Raw genomic sequence first — 21,830 nt, forward strand, 5'->3', positions numbered from 1 at the left:
GATGTCTGCTTCTTCGATCGTAAGTTGTTTTTTTTTTTTATTTGTGAAATACTGACTTGATGCAAGTACTAAAGTCTGTCAATTTTTTTTTATGCAGGTTGATAAGAGGGTGTATGGCTGCAGCCTGTGCAACATCGAGATTGAGGAGCCTGACCAGTTTGACTCTCACGTGGAGAGCCCGCGGCACACAAAGCGCCTCCGCTGGCTCTACTTTATGGGCTTCGACAGTGAGTTGTTGGAGTGCACCTTGTAGCATGAGGGGTTGATTGATTTGAGGTAGCATATTTCGGGGTATACCGGACGCTGCTACGTTCGACCCTTGCAGAAAAAATTGCCATACTAGACATGGCTAGACATGGTATGTACTTGGCATATTGAAATGTGATTCCACAAAGTTGTGGACCTATAAGGGGCTGGAATTCTGCATTTAGTGGCTGTAGACTTGTTTAAGCTTTTGCAGAGTAAAATTTGGATGTAACACTTCTTTTAGGCAAAGAAACTAAGCACAGTAGACTCTCAGTAAACGGAGGTCTCTCAAACAGAACGACTGCCTAAACAGAATACATTTTTCTGGTCCCTTCATGTTTTGTTTCATGAGAGTATACTGTAATTATTGCACTGAAGGATGTCATTTCATGAATCTCTTCTTGCAATGTTTTTGCTCTGCCAATATTATTGAGGATTGCAGAGTGTGACTGTGATGCTTTGAGGAACTATCCATGCCATTGTTTCACCTGGTTTATTGGAAAATGCTGCTGCCACATTTCAGGGCTGCAAAAATTACTCAAGTTGAAAGAGCATTTTAATGACTGACCTATACATATAAATGTGTGCGGTCTCCCTTAAAAAAAGGCGCCATGCTCTCAGAACATCGGGCACAGCAGAGATAGTTGAACGCTAGCCAAACATTGTGTGCATTTACAGTCGAACATGAGTATATAGAACTTGAATGGGATTGCGAATCAGTTTATTATATGAAAAATTCGATATAAAAAAAGTAAGGGCCCTGAGAGCTTACGTGTAGTGGACCATTACCTACAATAGGTGTATTCAAGAATGACAACTGATTCCGCACACACGCCGCAATAGAATGTTTTATTTGCGTAAAAAAAAATCGCTGCTCTTGGCCTGCTTGTTCGTTATCGAAATGAAGTTGAAAACGCAAGTCTCAATCTTATGAAGGCTGTCCAGATGCGACAGCCAAGTTCCCTCTAAGTCCGGATACAATGGCGAATGACGCGGAACACTGCCACCACTGAGCTGTCAGCCTGGACACGAGCTGTCGGCCACGAAGTCGTCCACAGTCACCTCGTGTTGAACTGCTGCTGAGAAGCGAAACAACTCTCAAAACGCGTCGTCTATGCACTCGTCGTCGTCTTCACCGGTTTCCGCAAGATCTGCCGTCTCCGAGTCTGCCTTGCAAAAGCAGTTGACCACTGTGGCCATCTTGACGTCTCACCAGGCACCCGTCATCATTTGTATAGCACTAAGAAGGTCAACCTTCAGCTCAATGCCCATACGGAGGTTGACCAGCAGCCTATCAAGGAATTGCCTCCTGTAGCCCATCTTGAAAGACTTGGTGATGATCTGGTCAAGCACTTGCACCTTCACCCTCGGGTTGGCTGGCAGAAACTTCAGCTTTATGTATTTGAGCTTGCAGGTGGTGTTATAGACCGAGTATTCGTCCACAAGAAGGCAAGAGCAATGCCCCGACTTGCCCAGCTCAACGTCCTACGCTTGTGGGCATTCTGTAAACAGCTGAAGTGTCATCCACGCCTTTTTGTTTGAAGTGTAGTGGACGGGGAATTGCTTACAGTTCTGGAAATTGTGCCGTGCTCTTGCTTTCTCAATCACAATGGGCTGGAGCTTCCGAGACTTATTCATGTTGACTGCCAGTGACACGTTTACACGAACTTTACTCATTTTGCCCTCCTGACACGTGCTACCGGGGACGTCGAGTCTTGCTCGGCAACATTTACCAAAAGAGACTGGTCTCGTCTGCATTCAAGATCTGTGGGAGAAAACGTTGCGGAGATTTCCGGCCACTCCTTCATGTTGTAGCACTGCTTAAATTGTGAAGCCGCCCGGTGTTGTCGGCGAAGTTGTCTTCACTGAGTGCAGCGGCAAACCATTTGATCTTGACCATCAGCATCGGGCCGTCCACCACGACGTTCTTCGCGCGCACTTCTACACACCAGGCATAGAATACCTTCTCTACATTCCACTGGGCAGCGCACACGACAGGCTCTGACGTTCATTGCATTGCCACCTTTGCCTTGATATCTGCCTTGTTCTTCAGCAAGGTACTCTGAGTGCTCCGTGGTATCCTAAAGTTATTCTCGATGGTGGAACATTTCTCGGCCGCCTCAACACGCTGAATAACCTTCAATATTGTCACAAAGTCAAGGGTTTTGCGCTTCTTGACGCTGGCCATACATCACGAGAAGTCGACGATTCGAGTAGTTCGCTGCAGCTTTGCACACCACGCACGCAAAATAGAAACGCTGCACATGCGGTGGTATGTGACAAGGCAACAATGAAAGTGGACTTCGCCAACAAAGCGCCCGCAAATTGATGGCCACCTGCAAGGGCAAGAGCAAAAGGTGTGAGTTGTGATTTGCTGATGAAAACTTGCAAAACAGGAACAAACAATAAAAGACGAAAGGAGGAGAACGTAAGCTTCTTCATTCCTGCTCCCCGAGCCGACGGGTACGCGGGAAAAGCATGAGAGACAGAGAAACGAGAAGGAAAAAAAAAAAAAGCCATACTGTAAGTTGGAGACCATGCAGTCGGACCTCTTTCGTCCTTACCTTTTTTTCGAGTGTTTCAGGTTTTGGTGGAGGCGTGGTGCTGCGTAAAGGTTGCTGGGCGCTGCAAGTACCAAAGAGCATCCAACTCGTGCGCGGAATTGCACTGCCGCGGAGAATGCGTGGCGCGGAGAGTGCCAAAGCGCACTTTCCAGCTCACGCAGCGTTTGGTAGATTCGAGGGCGGTTAAAAATGCCATTAGATATAAATGTGGGAATTTCTATGCTTTTACAAAGGAATTTCAAGGTGATAACTCAATATACTCAAAAATGCGATATATGTGGGTTCAATATGTGTGTTTGACTGTATTCAACATTCTTGGAAGTGACGATATTGTTACGGGGACGATTGTTACGAGCAGAACAAAAAAGTGTAACTGTCATGCTAAAACAATCTTAACAATATTCCACTCTTCTATATGAATATAATCACGAACACAAGGTAATGCGAAGGGGGCGTTGCTGAAGACGGACTCGCCCGAAGGGACACGACCCACAGTCGCTGCATCTCGTGGTCCCCTGCAGGAGATGACCATCCATGCCAAACGCTAAAAAAAGAGACTCTCTCCTTTTTCCAATGCGCCTGCCAGGCCTCGCTGCCACAGCACTGCTTGTGCTACGATGCTAACCATGATGATGATGATACTGTTCCACCACCACTCAACAGCTTTTAACCATTAATGCGGCTTTATCTGCACGACACAGGTGCATCACAGGGCACGAACGACTTTACAGGAGGTGAAAGCTCCCCCACAAATGTCCAAATGTCAAGTTAAAATTTGGCACAGTTGCTGCTTAATGCTTACACTGTCGTAGAGGGCTTTTCATTTGAGCCACTGTGTTGCTTCTACAGTCGATCCCAGATGTATCGAAGTTGAAGGGGACTGTGAAATAGTTTGATATATCTATGATTCAAAATACAAAATGTGCATATTGAAGGCCTGAATTAAAGCATTTAAGGTCATGGAAATCATTACAAGTACTAGCATAACGATTCGCCCACAGTATAATGGAAGGACAAGGTGTGAACTACAAGTTGCCGTACTCTCTTTCGCATTAAAATAGCCTGTAAACTTCTTATGCTTCTTGTGTGCCGTCAAGTTTTAGTCATCCTCAATATCACTGAAGCTTTTCAAATAAGCGAATGCAGCTCCTTCGGCCACAACAGCGTTGATTGACACGAAATGCGGATGCAAGCTTTGAAGCGCTTCAAAAGTTGGTTAGTGGCGGCAGCGAAGGCGTCCGCATGTTCGTAACCGCATGGTACACTTCTGCAGTGCTAGCCACGGAAGCCATCATCTCAGCATCAATGAAGTCAAAGAGCTGCGTCATCATACGCACCAATGAAATCGCTCACTGATAAATCACAGAATTCACTGAGGCACCGTACGGCGTTGTCGGCAGTCATGTCGCACCCTAAGTCATCATTTGGCCAGCAAGGAAAGTTTACGACGGTGCTTTTCTTGATGTCACTCGAAGCGCCAGTCAGGTGGGCTTGGTGGCTGTGCCACAATGATGACCACTAATCCTTTCGTCTTCGCCGCACAGGTGATCGCTCCCGTAATCACCTGTATCGTCTTGTCATCTCTTGGAAATGCATGCCTGACCCGCACTACGAGTCCGCAACTGCGCACTGGACGCGACACCGAATTCCGCTCCTCTGCGTTTGGCTCCCGGCGGCGCTGTCTGTTGGGCATCCATCCCTCGGCCCTGCTTGGGAGGTGCCATCGTCATCAACACTCATCGTTCAGTCACCTATAAAAGAACGCCACCCGCGCTCAACATTTCTTGGGCTTGGTGGCTGTGCCACAATGATGACCACTAATCCTTTCATCTTTGCCGCACAGGTGTGTAATCAATACTCCCTATTTACTAAACGAACGAGCAATTAATTTTTAGTTCAGCTACCGAGCCCACGGTGTTGTCTTGCTGTTGCTGTTGAAATCGCTCACGCAATTCGATGTTTACTGTTACTTGCTGGAAATATCAAGTCTAATCCTGGTCCTGATACACCTGCCGTATTGTCTGAATTGCAAAAACTAACCACCGGGCAGTCTCAACTAATCTTGGAGGTAAAGAACCTCAAAGATCAGCTATTATCTACCGAACAAGCGATAAGCAATGTAAGCCAGCGCCTAACTGACTTGGAAAGCCACTACCAAAGCCTCCTGTCAATCAAGACCGACATTGATAGCTTGAGGGCTGACTGTACGCAAACAGCTGGCTTAGTTGGCGATATTGAAGCCCGTCTAGATGAAGCGGAAAATCATTCGCCCCGAAATAACCTAATTATATGGTATTCCTGAAACAATCACAAAAGAAAGCTTCGCCCAGTCGGAGCAATTAATTATTGACATCTGTCCCAATCAATTAGGCGCTAGTGTAGACCCAAAGGAAATCGACCGTGCACACCGTCTAGGTAAATTCAGCGAAAACTGATGTCCTATAATAGTTAAGTTTACCTTTTACAAGACTAAAACCGCAATCCTTTCCTGTGGCCGCAAATTCAAGGGCACAGAATACAGCGTGAGAGAGGATTTTTCTGCTGCAGTCCGTACTGCGCGAAAACACCTTGCGTTTGCTAAATCTAAAGCAGCTCCCTTTTCTCTTCGGTACAAAACGCTACACATCGGGCCGCACTGTTACATTTTTGACTCATCTTCCCAAATGGTAAAAGAATTCACTATCTAGCAATCGCCTCGTAAACAGAAAACACACTGTCACGCAAAAAACCACCCCTTCAAATGATCTCTTCTTTTCTATCATTTTCACAAACATATGCAGCTTTTTACCGAAAAGAGAGGCCATATCAAATCTTGTATCATCTTCCGCTAGTAACCTGCTGGTACTCACAGAGACCTGGCTGTCTAATGATGTCAACGACGTCGAACTTCTAACTGACTTGCCAAATTTCAATATTTTTCGGAAAGACCGCGAGGGCTCCCGAGGGGGAGGCGTGCTCATTGCTGCTAGTCGGAAGCTTTCATGCTCCATTAATAATGTCGGGACTGACGTAGAAATATTATGGCTTTTATGTCGGGTTAGACCAAAAACGGTCTTACTCGGCGTATGTTACAAACCACCACGAAACAGCCCATACTTTCCAGAGAAACTGAATGATATGCTAAGCCAGCTTCTTACAACACACAGTAAAGCCAGTGTCGTACTTTTCGGCGACTTTAACTACCTAAGTGTTGACTGGTGTAATCAAGTCTCCACTATAAACAACTCCGAAGCAATCAAATTCATTGACGTTTGCCTGAATTTCAATCTTACACAATTGGTCTCTGAACCAACACGCACCACGCAGGAATCAGCAAACACTTCGGATTTAATACTAACAAACAGTCCCGAATGCTTATCATCCATTACTTACCTCAAAGAAATTAGTGACCATAAGGTTATCCAAGCCATATTTCAGTTTGCGTCAGTTCCACGCCACACATTTGTAAAGACCATTCGCCTTTATGATAAAGCTAACTATCACGCAATCAAGTTTTATCCTCTGTTTGAAGTGGACTTTCAAAGCCAAAGCATTGAGGAAAACTGGACCGTCTACAAAGCTAAAATAAATGAACTTGTATATAAGTACATACCTAAAGTCACTTTCCACTCTAACTCTCAAAAACCATGGTTCACAAGATCGCCCAAAGATGAGAAAACAAAAAGAAGCGGCTTTATTCTGCAGCTAAACTCGTAAAACAGTGCGCACGCGTGGGAAAAATACTATGCAGCTGAACATTCCTATTTGAAAGAAACTCGAACCGCTAAATATCTCTTTTTTCATGTTGAACCTCCCAAACTATTAGAAAATAATCCTAAGAAGTTTTGGGAAATAATTAACCCTCACGGTGCTCACAGTAAGCCTTACGAATGAGCTGGATGAAGTTCTGTCCGATTCTGAGTGTTCTCATAAATTTAATCGCAGTTTTTCATTTTTTTATACCATAGAGAATGATAGGTCTTTTTCTTATTTAGTTCTCTCCGACCTCATTCAATCGAAAATGCCACCGGTTGTTCTCTCTGTTTGTGGTATAGCTTTTCGGATTGAAAACATCAAACTCTCCTCGTCTGCGGGCATTGATGAAACCACGTCAAAGTTTCTTAAAAATACTAAATGTATCTCCGCTGCCTATCTATGTTTGTTATTTTCGCAGTTTCTTGCCACTGCCACTTTACTCGAGGATTGGAAAGTGGGCAACGTCCTTCCAATCTACAAAGCCAGTAACAAAAACTCACCACTTAACTACCAACCCATTTCATTAACCAGTGTACCTTGCAAGATCATGGAACACGTCATATACTTTCACATCATGAATCATCTAGACTCGTTCCCGTTCTTTCACCCTTACAGCATGGTTTCCGCAGAGGTCTATCATGCGAAATCCAACTAGCCATCTTCCTTCACGATTTACACACTAACCTTCACCTCAACGTTCAGACTGACGCCATCTTTTTAGATCATGCTGAAGCATTTGACAAAATAGCCCATAAAAGATTAATACTAAAACTTGGTCAGTTAAACATAGATCCCAATATTCTCGACTGGGTAAAGGCTTTTCTGAGAAAGCGCTCTCAAACTGTTCCTATAAATAGCACGACATCTTGCCTGCTCCCAGTAACCTCAGGCGTGCCTCAAGCATTCGTCCTTGGACCCCTTCTATTCTTAATTTATAATAATGATTTGCCTTCGACAGTTTCAGCTAACATCAGAATGTTTGCAGACGACTGCGTCATTTATTCAACTATAAATAACCCTCTCGACCAACATGCTTTACAGACTGATCTTAACCACGTCATAGACTGGTGCCAGCAATGGCTAATGACTCTAAATCCTAGTAAATGTAAATCTGTAACCTTCTCTCGACGTTCTGCTCCCCTTTCTTTTCCGTATTCAATTTCTGGAGTTCGCATCGAAGCCATTAACTCGTTTGAATATTTAGGGGTGACCTTATGCAATGACCTATCTTGGCGCACTCATATTACAAATATCGTCGCATCTGCCAATAAAACACTGGGATTCCTGAAACGCAATCTTCGTCATGCCCCCACGCACGTAAAACTACTAGCCTACAAATCACTCATCAGACCGAAACTGGAATACACATGCGCTATCTGGAGCCCACACCAGTCCTACCTCGCATCTGCCCTGGAAGCTGTCCAAAACCGTGCTGCTAGATTCATCCATTCCACTTATTATTACTGAGCTAGCGTATCGTCACTGAAAGCGGAATCCGGTTTATCTAATCTCTGTCTTCGTCGTCGTATTGCCACGCTATCATTATTCCACAAATTTTATTACAGTTATCTCTGTCTTCCACCTTATATCGTTCACCTTACGCGCATACCTCATCGCCACAGACATGAATTGCAAGTGTCACGCCCACGTGCTCGCACCCTCACATTTTCCTCTTCATTTTTCCCCCGAGCAGCAACAGATTGGAATGGCCTTTACCACACCATTGCAGCCATTACTAATCCATCAAACTTCTTAGACAAAGTAACAAACTTTCTTACCGAGTGAAGTCAGCTGGCTACACTGTATACCCACCTCTTATGTAAAACCCCCTTGAGGGGTCTTTAAGGAAATAAAGTGATGTGATGTGATGTGATGAATACTTATCGCTACATGCGAGTCAACGTTCTGTTCATCTCCTCAATGAAGATTTATCAGGAACGAGGTGAGAAGTACCTGAGTCCACTAGGTGCAAAAGAAAACGCAGAGTTCCCACCATCGACATGTTGGCGATATCGATGGCACTTGTGGCTTTGTAGCTGGCAGCCGCTGCTTTCTGCTGGTTTGATGCAAAAAGCTAGACAAAGCATAGCCCCCCAAAACACTAAAACTACGTCACAATGTTGCATTTCTGAAAGGTCACGGTTTTAAGACTCTCATGCCATTGAGTGCTAGCAAACAAGGGAATGCAAACATTGCAACAAGATCACTGAGTCACTTTGCATTCTCATTTTGGTGTCCTCGGCAGTTGGTTTCTCTTAAAAACACTATGCCCGTGCGATGAGACCTGCTAATCGCTCATCAAACTATCGGCGCACTGGCAAGTGCCATGCAACGAACCAGATCAGTGCGATGGAATGACACCGCCTTTCGGGATCAAAACGTGTTAGAATGTGATGGAAAATTGATGAATATTTGCTAAGAAAAAGGCATTTTCTGGGCCTCAGCGTTGCGCAGTGTTCAGTTCAGTTCAGTTCAGTTTATTCATTCATTCAAAATACAAAATTCGTAGAATGTAGTATGCAGACGAAGGTCCCAAAGTCAAGCGACTGCAGTGGGACCCTCGGTTAACAATAACAATAAAATTATTATGACAGCACGTAAAATACACAACACAAGTGAAAAGTAAACAGTGAACTTGCATAAAATAACATCAAGTAAACAAAAAAGGCAGTCAGAATGTGACACAAGAACAATAGTAATAAGATATACAAGTAAAACATAATCACGCCATAAAGCAATAACCTAAATTTGCAAAGACTTTCCAATTTCATGCCCGGATACATAAGAATCGTTAAGTAATCATCGTTGTCAACATAGTTATGCAAGATGAAGTTTTTAAGATCACGTTTGAATGCATGAAAAGATGATGATTTTAGTGTATAGGGCAGGTTATTATACAATTTAATGACCGCGAAGGCAGACGTCATTTTGCCATAATTGGTGTTACATTTAGGTAAAAGGAAGTTGTGACTGTGGGCGAATCTAGTGCTATTGGTGTTAGTGAGTAAACTAGCATCGATTAAATCAAACACAAGCTGTTTGTTAAGTTGTTTATATAGCAATATGATTAAGTGAAAATTAAATAAGCCAGACACAGTAAGAATACAGTTAGCCTGAAGGAGTGGGGTAGCATTAGAATAAGATGAAGTGTTGGTAATAATGCGAATGGCCTGATTCTAAATGTGCTGTACAGACGAAATATGAATGTTATATGTATTTCCCCATGATGTAATGCCATAGGTGATGTGACTATGTATGAAAGCAAAGTATAAAGACAATAAGGCTTCAAGTGAAAAAAAAAGGACGAGATTTGATGAGTGATCTTATACCAAATGCTGTTTTTTGTTTGACGTAAAGAATATGATTGGTGAACTTTAAATGAGGGTCTAATTTTACGCCCAGAAAACACACACACACGCAGGAATGAAATGATTGTCAATGACCACTTGTGGAATGAAAGGTAGCATTTTTTGTTATGTTTTAAAAATCATGAACTGAGTTTTGAGCGGGTTTAAAATTAAGTTGTTTAAACGACACCATTCAACGACATTAGTCAGTTCTTTGTTCAACATATTGATCAGAGTAGGTAATGGTTTATGCGAGATGGAAATGGTCTGTATCATCAGCGTAAAGAATAACTTTAGAATCTCCAAGGAAGTCAGGCAAATCATTGATATAGATACAAAACAGTAAGGGTCCAAGAATAGAACCCTGTGGGACCCCTTGAATAATTATTTTAACATTAGAATTAACGCCCCCAATGCAGACTGATTGTTCACGATCAAGAAGGTAGTTTTTTATGAAGGTCAAGGATGGGCCAGTGATACCCAAGGACTCTAATTTGCTAAATAAAATATTATGACTAATGGTATCAAAGGCTTTCGTGAAATCAAGAAATACAGACCCTGTGAAATTACCGTTGTCTATGGACGTTTTCAAGCAGTGTTAAAGCAGATGTCCTGCTGTGCGGGAGTTATGCATGCACCGGTCCCATACTTTTGCATGGGGAATTCGAGGGTATTTTTCAACTGTTTGATGTAGCCAATAATTCAGTATATCCGGGATCGACTGTATTATACTGAAGCGGTGGGTTTCAGTGTAGCCAGCTGTTGTGTTACGCAGAGGAGATTGGCAAGTTTCACTGTCGTGTGTGCCACGTTTCGATGCCTGGCGAGGACCACCTGTTGGGACACTTGCGCAGCGAGAGGCACATGTTTCTCAGCCGCACTCTCAATGTGCATCTGGACTACACCAAGCACTTGCTGCTCCAGCACTTCTCCAAAGGTGAGTCACCTCCACAGATCTCCCCTGGTTTCACGACAGCCACGTAGCGAGTCCGTGGTGTTTGAAAGCATCATGTATCTGGCCTCAGTTTTTAGTGACTGACAGGAGCATAAGTTATGGGCATTGTTGCGGTTTTCTTTTTATAGGGATGTGTAAATACTTAGATTGAATCAAACAATCCCTTCAGTTCATAAATGTGGGAGATAAACTTTTCATTTTCAATGAAATAAAGCAATTGCATGTGGCTTTCATATGTATTTATTTTACGAATGACTGCAAGATAAATTTCAAAACCGTGGCCAATATAGCAATTTGGTTGGGGTAGCCAAAACACTCCCTTTATATTTCAAGGATTTCTGATAAAAAAAAAAAAAGACCTGTGCATGCCACAACACCAGCTTATTAACACACTTGCTTGACTTATCCTCGTCACTGGAGTGAAGCTATAGCTTATATATCTAGGCTTTACTGGCATTCCACTTTTTCAGCCCAAGAAAAGCTTGGCTTTTGGGGTTGCATATAAAAATTTTGTTGTGCTGCAGCTATTACCACTCATTCAGGAATGCCACAAATTTGTTTTGCACCACGCATATCTGAGTTGTTTTTTGGTTTAGAAAATAGCAGCCCTCATGAGTGCTGCTGTAAATGAGGGCTTAATTAAACTTTTGTTAAACCTGGAGCGCTCATGCATGAAATTGAAGCAGAGCAGTGCACAGCACGTGGCTGTCCAATAAGAAGCGCTGATGAGCCAAAAAAGAAGCTCTTACAATAATTCCAAACAGAATCAACACTGTTTCCCTTCATGAGCTCTGCATGCTGATTGAGCTCTTTGAGGAACATTCCAATACTTACGTGCACTTGGATATTTGATATTTGTGGCCACCAAGGGCACTCATCAATTTAGATAGGATTAAAGATAACTTTTCATTCATCGCACAGCCTTATATTTCTTTAGTAATGTAGAGGTGTTCATGTTTTTGCCACATGTAACCAGTGTCTCTCATAAAGAACGAATCGCTCCATGCAAACGTACTAGGAAACAGAGGGCTGCTATCTTCAGTGATAATTCCCAAACGTTACCAGTCGACTAAAAAGAGGCCCCTCCCACTTGGCATGCTGCAACCTTCGAGATGTCCTCATGTAGAAACTGATAGGTTGTACATAGAGTCTGCTGTAGTTGGTGATGATAGCAGGTTGTCACTTTGATCTTGCATCACTCCAGCTCACATCAGGTGTTTTCTGGCGTGTATTGCAGGGCCATTTTATTTAGAGCATAGTAGTGATACTGTATTATTGCTTGCATTTCTGTAAACAGCTCTATAGCAGGTCTTGCACAAGCTCTGGTTTTCCACAATTTCTAGCACTGCACTTCTAACACTAGGATCATTCTAACACTAGGATCATTCTCAGAAGTTCCTGCTACCAGTGACTACTTGTATAAACTTCATTTTACTGCCACGCCTTGTATATATTGTAGGCTAACCATCAATTTCGACAATGCCTAATGAACTTAGATGAAACTTCTTGCTGTTCGAGTTAGTGGTTTGCGACGTGCAACCTATTTTCAGCGCAAAGTAGAAAATGGAAAAAAAAACACCTACCATGTGTACTGTGTTTTCTCATTCCTTGATTTTCTGCTTTGGGCTAAAAATATATTGCACGTTTAATTAATGACCCATGTTTCATTAGGGCTGGCACTTTTTTGCCATTGTTGGCTTTTTCGGCTCACTGTCAGTGACTATTATATAGGGTATCTTTAGTACACAGCATTTTCAAATGTTTGGCAGGTTTTTGGTTGGTCTATCTCAAAAACATGCTTTTCTGTTTCTTTGCTGCACTATTTCATGTGACTGCTTTGAAGGAGTAAGTTCAGTGAAGGGTTTAGTTTTTACTACATACAGTTGGGAGAGCATTTTTGTTGGCAACTTTATTGCATGATCTGTTTTTGCTTGTAAGCAGCTTCTGCAAGCAGCTACAGTATTTTTTTTTCTGAACAGTCGATTCTGGTATTACTGTACACATTTGGGATTCCACTAAATTAAAATTCAAATCTTGGTACAGTACATCTTCCAAGGCATGTTTTCATTTTGTTCAGTTTTCCCTTGCAAGCATTTGTCATCGGGGCCCAAATTTTTTCATAGCTGTCATGCTTGAATCATATAAAAGGTTTTGCAACTGTTAAGATTCTTTGGGAACAGGAGAATTTGCTGACGTTACAGCGTTTCAAACTTTTTTCTCTTTTTACTGTATATGGACACCTCGGATGCATTCTTGCAGTCTCTGGGTGTTCGGTATGAAATCCACAAATCGATAATACTTCCCTGTGCATAATATGTTCGGTGTGCATATCAAAACATGTGAGCACAGTCGTCGATGGTGGCCCAAAACAAACCAAGAGGCCGCCATCAACGACTGCAGCCTGTGCTGCCCGGAGGTCGTGCAAAGGAGACTTGGCCAGAGGGTGCTCTGGTGGTAATTGCATACTTTGACTGGCCGCGGTTCCATGCGCTGTATTTTGACTGAGATCAGCAGACAGGTCGTATCTTTGTTTTGTGTTCCCCTCGCAGAGTTTGCGTTATGTCATAGGTGGCGTGAAGGTTGCTTCGCTTGCTGCAGCGTCTGTGTTTGCTTACATCGTCTTATTCAGCTATGCCGAGTCACTTGTCGAGATAATAGTCTTGCCTCATGTAATATTGCAGCTTGTTCTACCTTGTTTCTTGCTCCCCCTTTGTGGTAAAACTGAGGCTTCCTTTACTCTGCGGCCACATTCTGCGGTGGCCGATTGCACTTCACTGCCAACCCACGTTAAATGGGAATTTTCACCAACCTTATTTGCTCGAATCTGTCGCGCCCTATACTTGTACGGTTTTAGAATAAAAATGCATCTATAGTATCATTTGCCGAGTATGAAAATAAAACAGACATGCCCCTATGTTGATAATCTGAAAAAAAAAAAAGAAAAAAAGAGAGAGAGAGAGAGAGAGAGACCGAGACCAACACAGTCTGCCTTTTTAAAGTGGCAAACAACATTGGTAGTTTTTTCTCTTCTGTGATCCAGTTTTTCTGGCTTTAAGGCCACTTATGGATGTGATTCAATCATGACCAGAGGTTGTGGTCACTTAGACAAGATCAGTCCATTGGTACGAGGGGGCACATTGCAATAAATAAATAAAAACTGTGGGGGCTGTTTATGGAGATAGTGTGGCCCCGCCGCGGTGGTCTAGTGGCTAAGGTACTCGGCTGCTGACCCGCAGGGCGCGGGTTCGAATCCCGGCTGCGGCGGCTGCATTTCCGATGGAGGCGGAAATGTTGTAGGCCCGTGTGCTCAGATTTGGGTGCACGTTAAAGAACCCCAGGTGGTCTAAATTTCCGGAGCCCTCCACTACGGCGTCTCTCATAATCATATAGTGGTTTTGGGACGTTAAACCCCACATATCAATCAATCAATCAATGGAGATAGTGTGATGCAACTTTGCATGAACGGGCAGTTTTTTTTTTTTGCTAATATGATCACTAGAATTGGTTTTAACTTCATAGCCTATAGGAACCCTTGAATGTGTCTTTTATTTATTGCAACCTTTCTAAAACACATAAATCAACTACTTCAGTGGGTGTTTCTCTAAAAAAAGGAAAGGGTGTTGTTTACAACAAATTCGAACAGTATTCATTTGGCTGAAGGCATAATACAGTAAAATGTTGCTTGTTATGATTTCACGGGACCGGCAAAATTTTCCGATTGAGCCAAATGCGGAACTATCAAATGTATCAAGAAAACAACGAACAAATGCCTGTTTTATCTATGCACTTTCGTTTTTGTGAAGAATACATAAATTCAGTCTATATGTTACATAAGAGCAGCGCAAAAGCTACAATTTTTGTCATTTGCAACTTCGTTCAGTCCATAGTGTGCACGCAGGCTGCCTGCTCCAGACCCTGCGTGTTAAGCCGAAACGTGCTTCAAACCTGCACCCTATTACATACCGTCAACAAGATTGTGAATGGTGACCAAATCTTTCTCAAAGCCCTCGACCATTTCGGCTACCTGCGAATGCCATTTTTGTTTATTTGCGTTGCCCATTTGTGGCGCTTTGCGCTCGGTATGCTCCACGGATTATTGGAATCAACCAGATTGCAGCCAAATATTACTTAGTCAACGAAAATTTGACTTCATTAGACAATGCATATGCTGGCCGGGACCCGAAGAACACATCTAAATTGTCCGATCTTATGAGTCATCGAGTGTCGGATTAACAAACTTTTCCTGTAATATGTTTGTGTTTCAGCTTCTGAAGTTCATTGCGGCCACATTTATCGGAGAAGTGTAAGCAGCAGAGTGATCGTCTTTACAAGTGGCATTGGCAAGTTACACATGGACGGACATGCATAAAGGCTGCTTCAACCCCATCTTTTCTGGGAAAAAAAATTTGTTGGCTACCCCCCCGACATGATTGCATTCCAAGCTCGAAGTTTTTGATTTTCGTCGTACTTTTGCTGACTCTTGGACTGTAGTCAGTAAAGCGGAACCTATTTTCGATTTTGTGGGGCAGTGAAAACTGCGTAATGAACCTATTGTCAAATTTTTTAGTACTATCAATAAAACAAACAAATGTCTGTTATACAGTAATATGTGACTGTTTTGTGCACGAGGACGCCAATTCAATTTTTGTTTTCCACAAAGGGAGTGTGAAAGCTGCATTTCTTGTCATACGTTCACATTGTGACCGTCATGCAATAGTGTTTTAATTCGTTTGAGATTCTTTGTGCCTACTACTGCCACTAACTCCACCATGGGCAAGTGAAGATATTTTCTCCAGTAGTATGTCGGCAGCAGGTCGTTCATATGTTTTGATGTAGCAGGTGAGTTTTTAAAACCAGGATACAGACCAAGGTTGAGGCACTCTGCCCAACTAACCTGCCTTGCAGAAGCTTTGTGACAATCAGTGGGCATTTCATGGAAGAACCGGCCAAGTGCCACGCCTTGTTAAATGCGCGTCCATGCGGTGCTGAAGGCATGTTCACAGCTTCACACTGTGTTGAATGGAAACTACGTGCACCTGTGATTCATGCACCTATGGAGGGGCGTGAGACCTACGCATGTCGAATCGAGAGAAAACTTGTGTTTGCTGCCAAATGAAGCTGGCTCACTGGTGCACAATTATGGATGGCTACTATGCGATTTGATTCTGTTCATCATGTGGCGGAAATGCAGCTGTGGTTTGTCGCAGCTGCTCCAGACCAGACCACTGTCGCCGTCAACGCATTCACGTGCACAAGGAAAAACGTCCGGCCTTCGTGGTACGCACAGCACAGGCTCAGACAAAGCTGGAGGAGAAGCGCACCTAGAGTCCGTTGTGAACTCTTGTGGGTGACTACTACTAGAGTCAGAAGCTACAGCATAAATCATCATAATTTAAGGTTACCCACTGTGCCATCATTCTGGGGTGAAGCATGCTACGTGCTGCATACCTGTAATGCATTATGTACACTTTGTTGATGCTGTGGTGGAGAACCATGAATTAACTTTGTGCCCTTTGCTATGGATGGGAAGCTTACTCTTCGTGCAGTTCAAATTGTGTGACACGTGGTTATTTTACTTTTCTATGATGCTGTATTGCTATTGCATCTGCTAACATGCATCCTTGTCGGATATGGTGCCCTTGTTGGGTCTTTTTGTGAAAGAGGTAAAAGCATTGATGTGGCTCTGTTGTAGAATCAACAACTGTCACACGAAGAGCCATGCCACTTGTTCTCGGATATATCTATCTCATTGTGCATGATGACACCTATGGATGCCAGCAGCAGTGGTGGCAACCACAACCCCGGAATCGTCCGTTGTAATCTCATTACAGCTTTCGCTGTGAAAAAGAAACTGCACAGTCTATCGGAACCACCAAAGCCTCAGTCAAGAACACAATAGTCGATGGCGACCACTCCTTTCTGAAGGGCCTGCACTGGAGAGCCACACGGTATGACATGTGGGGAGCAAGAATAGGCACATTCTGACGATGGTGTTGTGGACTGTGCAGACGGCTTCGGTTAGGCATCACGACTGTTCTCACTCTTTTGTGCCACTTCATGCAGTGCCTCACCACAGGCAGTTTGGGGACCTTGACACCTCAGCATCACGATCGAGCTCATCATGTCCAACTAGCGGGAGGCTGCTCCGCTCAGCCTTAGGCCTAACAAGTTGGTTGACAACAACTGGCATCCTGCCAGTATTTACACCAAAAAGAAAGCCACAAAGAAACATTAGCCCTGTGGGGTAGCGCTACTCTGCTCGCTGCATGGAGCTGCTTATTAAGCAAACGGGGCCTTCTGTTCCCTCATGGTGTAGAACTGCACGACCAGTGACATTCTTAGTTCCTTACTTCCCATCTCCTTGAGCAAAAATAGAAGCTATTGACTGAAAAACTTGTGCACCTACAGAGCTACAGAGCTCTTGCTTGGGGCTTGCATACAATCTAAAAACACTGGGCCCCACTCTCCCAGAATGTGGACAACGTGGCTCTTGTACTGACAACTCAATGAAGTTCTAGATAAAAAAAGAGCACCTGTTGACAAAAAGCTCTGGGTATGCCAACTAGTTCAAATGCTCCACGGAAAAATTGAAGAAACCGATGCTAGTGATCCAAAGCCCCCTTACGTCCGACTCTAATCAGGCTCGAAGAAAGGTAGCTTCGATCTGTAAAAGCTCACGTCCTATATTCGAAGAACTCCATGTTGGGCAGCTGTCTTGGGGTCTTGAGAGAGCCACCCTCAGGACAATGGACACACCATTGGGCAATAAACACAAACATCTTTTACATAACAGCGAGCTTGCTAACTGAATCCTATAAATAGCTGAACCTGCCAAGTATCTTGCTCATATTGTCACCGACCACGTAACGCACACAGAACAACAGAACTGAAGTTTTTTGAGAAGACAAAGGGGACACCTCCTTAGTCTTGTTCCATATTGAGGAAACCTGCACTAAATCACTCCCAATGTGTCGTAATAGGAAAAATAGGAAGGCCAAAAGTCAGCCCATGCTAAGAATGACATAACGCATGTACCCTACCGCAAATGTGCCATCACCGTCATTCCACTCGCCATAAGCGTCATGGAGTCGCACTCAGGGACCTCCTGCGAGGAACCGCTGCCAACTATGCATGCCATGTTCCAAAATATTGAGAGAGGGCTCATCCTCAGGTGCCCACGTAACCATGCTTCTGCCAGGGGGCGCCGCTTTGCCTCTGGAGCTCATATGTTCCCTCTTTTGCCAAGCAAGGAAAACTCATTGAAGAGGCGCTACCAGCATTGATGTACGCAGATGATATAGTGCTAATGGCAGACAACAAGGAAGATTTGCAAAGATTGATGGACATCTGCCTAATGAGGGAGATATGTTAGATTTCAGATTGAGTAAGGAAAAAATCAGCAGTCATGATATCTAATGATAATGAAGGTAGTGAGCTTGGGATACAGGAGGTCACGCTAGAGATAACAGATAAATACAAATATCTGGGCGTATGGATAAGCAATGCGACCGAGTACCTAAGGGAACATGAAATATACGTAATGACTATAGGTAACAGGAATGCAGCAGTGATAAAAAATTGGGCACTGGGGAATCACAATAAGTATGATGTTGTGAGAGGAATTTGGAAAGGGGTCATGGTTCCTGGTCTGACGTTCGGCAATGCGGTCTTGTGAATGAGATCAGAAGTTCAAGCAAGATTAGAAATTAAGCAATGCGGAATAGGTAGGCTTGCTTTAGGAGCTCAGGGAAATACACCAAATCAGGGAGTACAAGGTGATATGGGATGGACATCAATTGAGGGCAGGGAAGCTGGCAGCAAGATAAAATTTGAGAAGTGATTGAGAGAAATGGGGGAGGAGCGTTGGGCTGGGAAGATTTTCAGCTACTTGTACATGAAAAATGTCGATACAATGGAGTAAGCGAACCAGAAAATTGACAGGTAAATACTTAGAAAACAGCAGGGAGCCAAACCAAAAAGAACTATCGGTTAAGAAGGTGAAGGAAACGGAGAATGACGTTGACGTGGAGAATTGGCACAATTAAGAAATACCCACGAGAGATCTATTGAACTTTTAAGCAGGAAATCGCCAAGGAAAGAATCTATGATAATACTCTGGGTAGCTCTCTACTGTTTGAGGCCAAGGAGTATCGCGAACCAAGACAAATCGGGCCAAATACGAAGGGGTAGACACGATATGCAGTGCACGCGGCGAGGAGGAGGAAACTGCCGAACACTTGATAATATTCTGTAAAGGGCTTCACTTTAAAGTTCAGGATGATGGTGCAGAGTTTTTCAAAGCACTGGGGTTTAGGGACAGGGAGGGCAAAATCGACTTTAAGTGAGTAGAATTAACTAGAAGGAGGTTATCTGATTGGTGGCTAAAGTCAAGGCACGAGTGAAAATTAAACCATTCACTGCAAAGTACCAGTCCTATACTTCACTACTTTAAGAGAAAAAAAGATAAATCTAGTTGTTGGTTCACTAAGTATTATGGCTAGGTGGCGTTAAGCCGCCGGCCGATCTAAAGGGTGCAGCCACATCAATTCATCCAATCCATCCATCCATCCAGCTGCACTCCAGAAATATGGGAGAGCAGTGTTGAAGGCTAAGAAAGTTTTCTTCTACTTGTACATGAAGAATGTTGATACTAAATGGAGGAAGCAAACTCGAAAATTGTCAAGCAAATATTTAGACAACAGGAGAACACCAAGCCTAAAGAAAACATCGGTTAAGAAGAGGGTGAAGGAAACAGAGAAGGACAGTTGAAGATTAATGTGCTTACGAAATCAGCACTGGAGATCTACCGAACTTTTAAGCTGAAAATTGCAAAAGAAAAGATCTACGATAATTCTCGGGGTAGTTTTTTGCTGTTCGAGGCCTGAACGGGAGTAATGCGGACCAAAACGTACTGAGCCAAATATGAAGCCATAGGCAGGTTATGTAGTGCGTTGGAGAGGAGGAGGAAACGACTGAATATTTGATATCCCGGCTGCGGCGGCTGCATTTCCGATGGAGGCGGAAATGTTGTAGGCCCGTGTGCTCAGATTTGGGTGCATGTTAAAGAACCCCAGGTGGTCGAAATTTCCGGAGCCCTCCACTACGGCGTCTCTCATAATCTAATGGTGGTTTTGGGACGTTAAACCCCACATATCAATCAATCAATCGACTGAATATTTGATAATGTTCTGTTAAGAACTTCACCCTACAGTTTAAGATAATGGCATGAAATTTTTCAAAGCATTAAGGTTTATGGAGAGTGAAAACAAAATGCATTTTGTTTTGGGACGTTAAACCCCACATATCAATCAATCAATCGACTGAATATTTGATAATGTTCTGTTAAGAACTTCACCCTACAGTTTGAGATAATGGCATGAAATATTTCAAAGCGTTAAGGTTTATGGAGAGTGAAAACAAAATGCATTTTATGCACGGGTAGATGTAACCCAGGAGGAGGCTGATTGGTGGCTACAATCAAGGCACGAGTGAAATTCGATCTTTCAACACAAAGAGATCATACTAACTTTATGGCTGCTGCCCGCGCCCGATCTTAAGGGCACAGCTGGATACATCCATCCATCCAGCACGGCGCCATTTCTCACTTGGGAGCATTTCAGCTAACTACACCACATGGGCGCCATGAGGTGAAAATGACTTTGGAAGGGCTGATGGCACCCCTCATCTATGGCAGCCTTAGTACGATTGATTGATGATTGATATGTGGGGTTTAACGTCCCAAAACCACCATATGATTATGAGAGACGCCGTAGTGGAGGGCTCCGGAAATTTCGACCACCTGGGGTTCTTTAACGTGCACCCAAATCTGAGTACACGGGCCTACAACATTTCCGCCTCCATCGCAGCCTTAGTACGAGGCCTTGTGATCAATACATGCTACTAAGGATGTCGGTGCCATCACTAGTGGCTGTGTTGTGCGGACAGCAGCTAGAGCCACTGGATTTCATGTGCCTTGCATAGCAAATACTATATTTACTCGCATAATTTGCACCCTAGCATAATATGTGCACCTCTAGTATTTTCCCAGCTTTACTAGAAAAAATGTTCACGTATTTTGCGCTCTCCGACCCAGCCGAGCCAGATCGCCGGCGCGCGTACAAAGAGACTTTCCAATGCTTCGGAAGGGCGCGCGCCTTGCTGAACAGACAAGCGCAGTCAAATTTGCTGCGAGTACAGAGTCCATTCTTCCGAGGACTTCTACCGAACTAGGGTCCCTAGAATACCATGCACGAACACTCAAACCTAGCTGCTGACTGGTCGACGGAAATGCTCGAGTGTTTCCCTCTCTCTATCTCCCCATCTCTATCGCCTCGAGAATGCACGCTCGCGTCACGGCACGGACAACTTTCTGCATCGGAGGCGTGCGAGCTCTAAGGCCACCAACCATTCCCCTCGTTCACTGCGTTCGCGCTGCAACGCACGCTTGGTCGATTTCGGAAATTTAGGTTTCGTCATTCGGTCGATGCGTTTTTATGGTTCTTTTGCGATGTGCTACAGACTGGATTATACGCAAATGCCTATTTGGTTCTTGCGTTCCTATCATGCCATTTTGACAGATCAGCATGAATTAGAGTGTAAGAAGAGCTTTTGTAGGTTTTTATAGTGCCTATAAATGCCTATTATGGACGTTGGTTACTAAATTCCTATAAGTGCCTATAAATCTCTGTTTTCTAAATCGGTGCCTATATAAATGCTATTTAACCTCAAATTTTGCTTTCAAGTGCTGCTAGAGTGATGTTACTCTGCAAAGTTGAGCTTTTGGAACAATATGAGGTGCATACTATACTCCATCTCATAAGTTACTTTCAGCACTGTCAAGCCTACAAGGCCTCTTAGCCTATAGGAAGGTCGATTAGTCTCTACACAAGAATTCATCTGCCTCGCGTCATCTGCTCGGCATCTTTCATGCATCTGTTCTCTTGCGTAGGGAGCAGGAGGTCCTTTTGTGTAGCGGCAGGAAGA

General features: G+C 43.7%; 1 protein-coding gene across 9 annotated transcripts in view; it reads left to right on the forward strand.

Moving 5' to 3' along the window:
- Positions 1–21,830, forward strand: part of LOC119173519 (uncharacterized) — a 264,826-nt gene that overhangs the window by 38,660 nt on the left and 204,336 nt on the right. For all 9 annotated transcript variants that reach the window (XM_075896500.1, XM_075896503.1, XM_075896507.1 and 6 more), the window contains exons 2-3: positions 98–227; positions 10,668–10,829. In XM_075896500.1, coding sequence (XP_075752615.1) covers positions 98–227; positions 10,668–10,829 — 292 coding nt within the window. The remainder of the gene's footprint in view (positions 1–97; positions 228–10,667; positions 10,830–21,830) is intronic.

Source organism: Rhipicephalus microplus, chromosome 5 (assembly GCF_043290135.1).
Source record: "Rhipicephalus microplus isolate Deutch F79 chromosome 5, USDA_Rmic, whole genome shotgun sequence".
Taxonomy (NCBI): domain Eukaryota; kingdom Metazoa; phylum Arthropoda; class Arachnida; order Ixodida; family Ixodidae; genus Rhipicephalus; species Rhipicephalus microplus.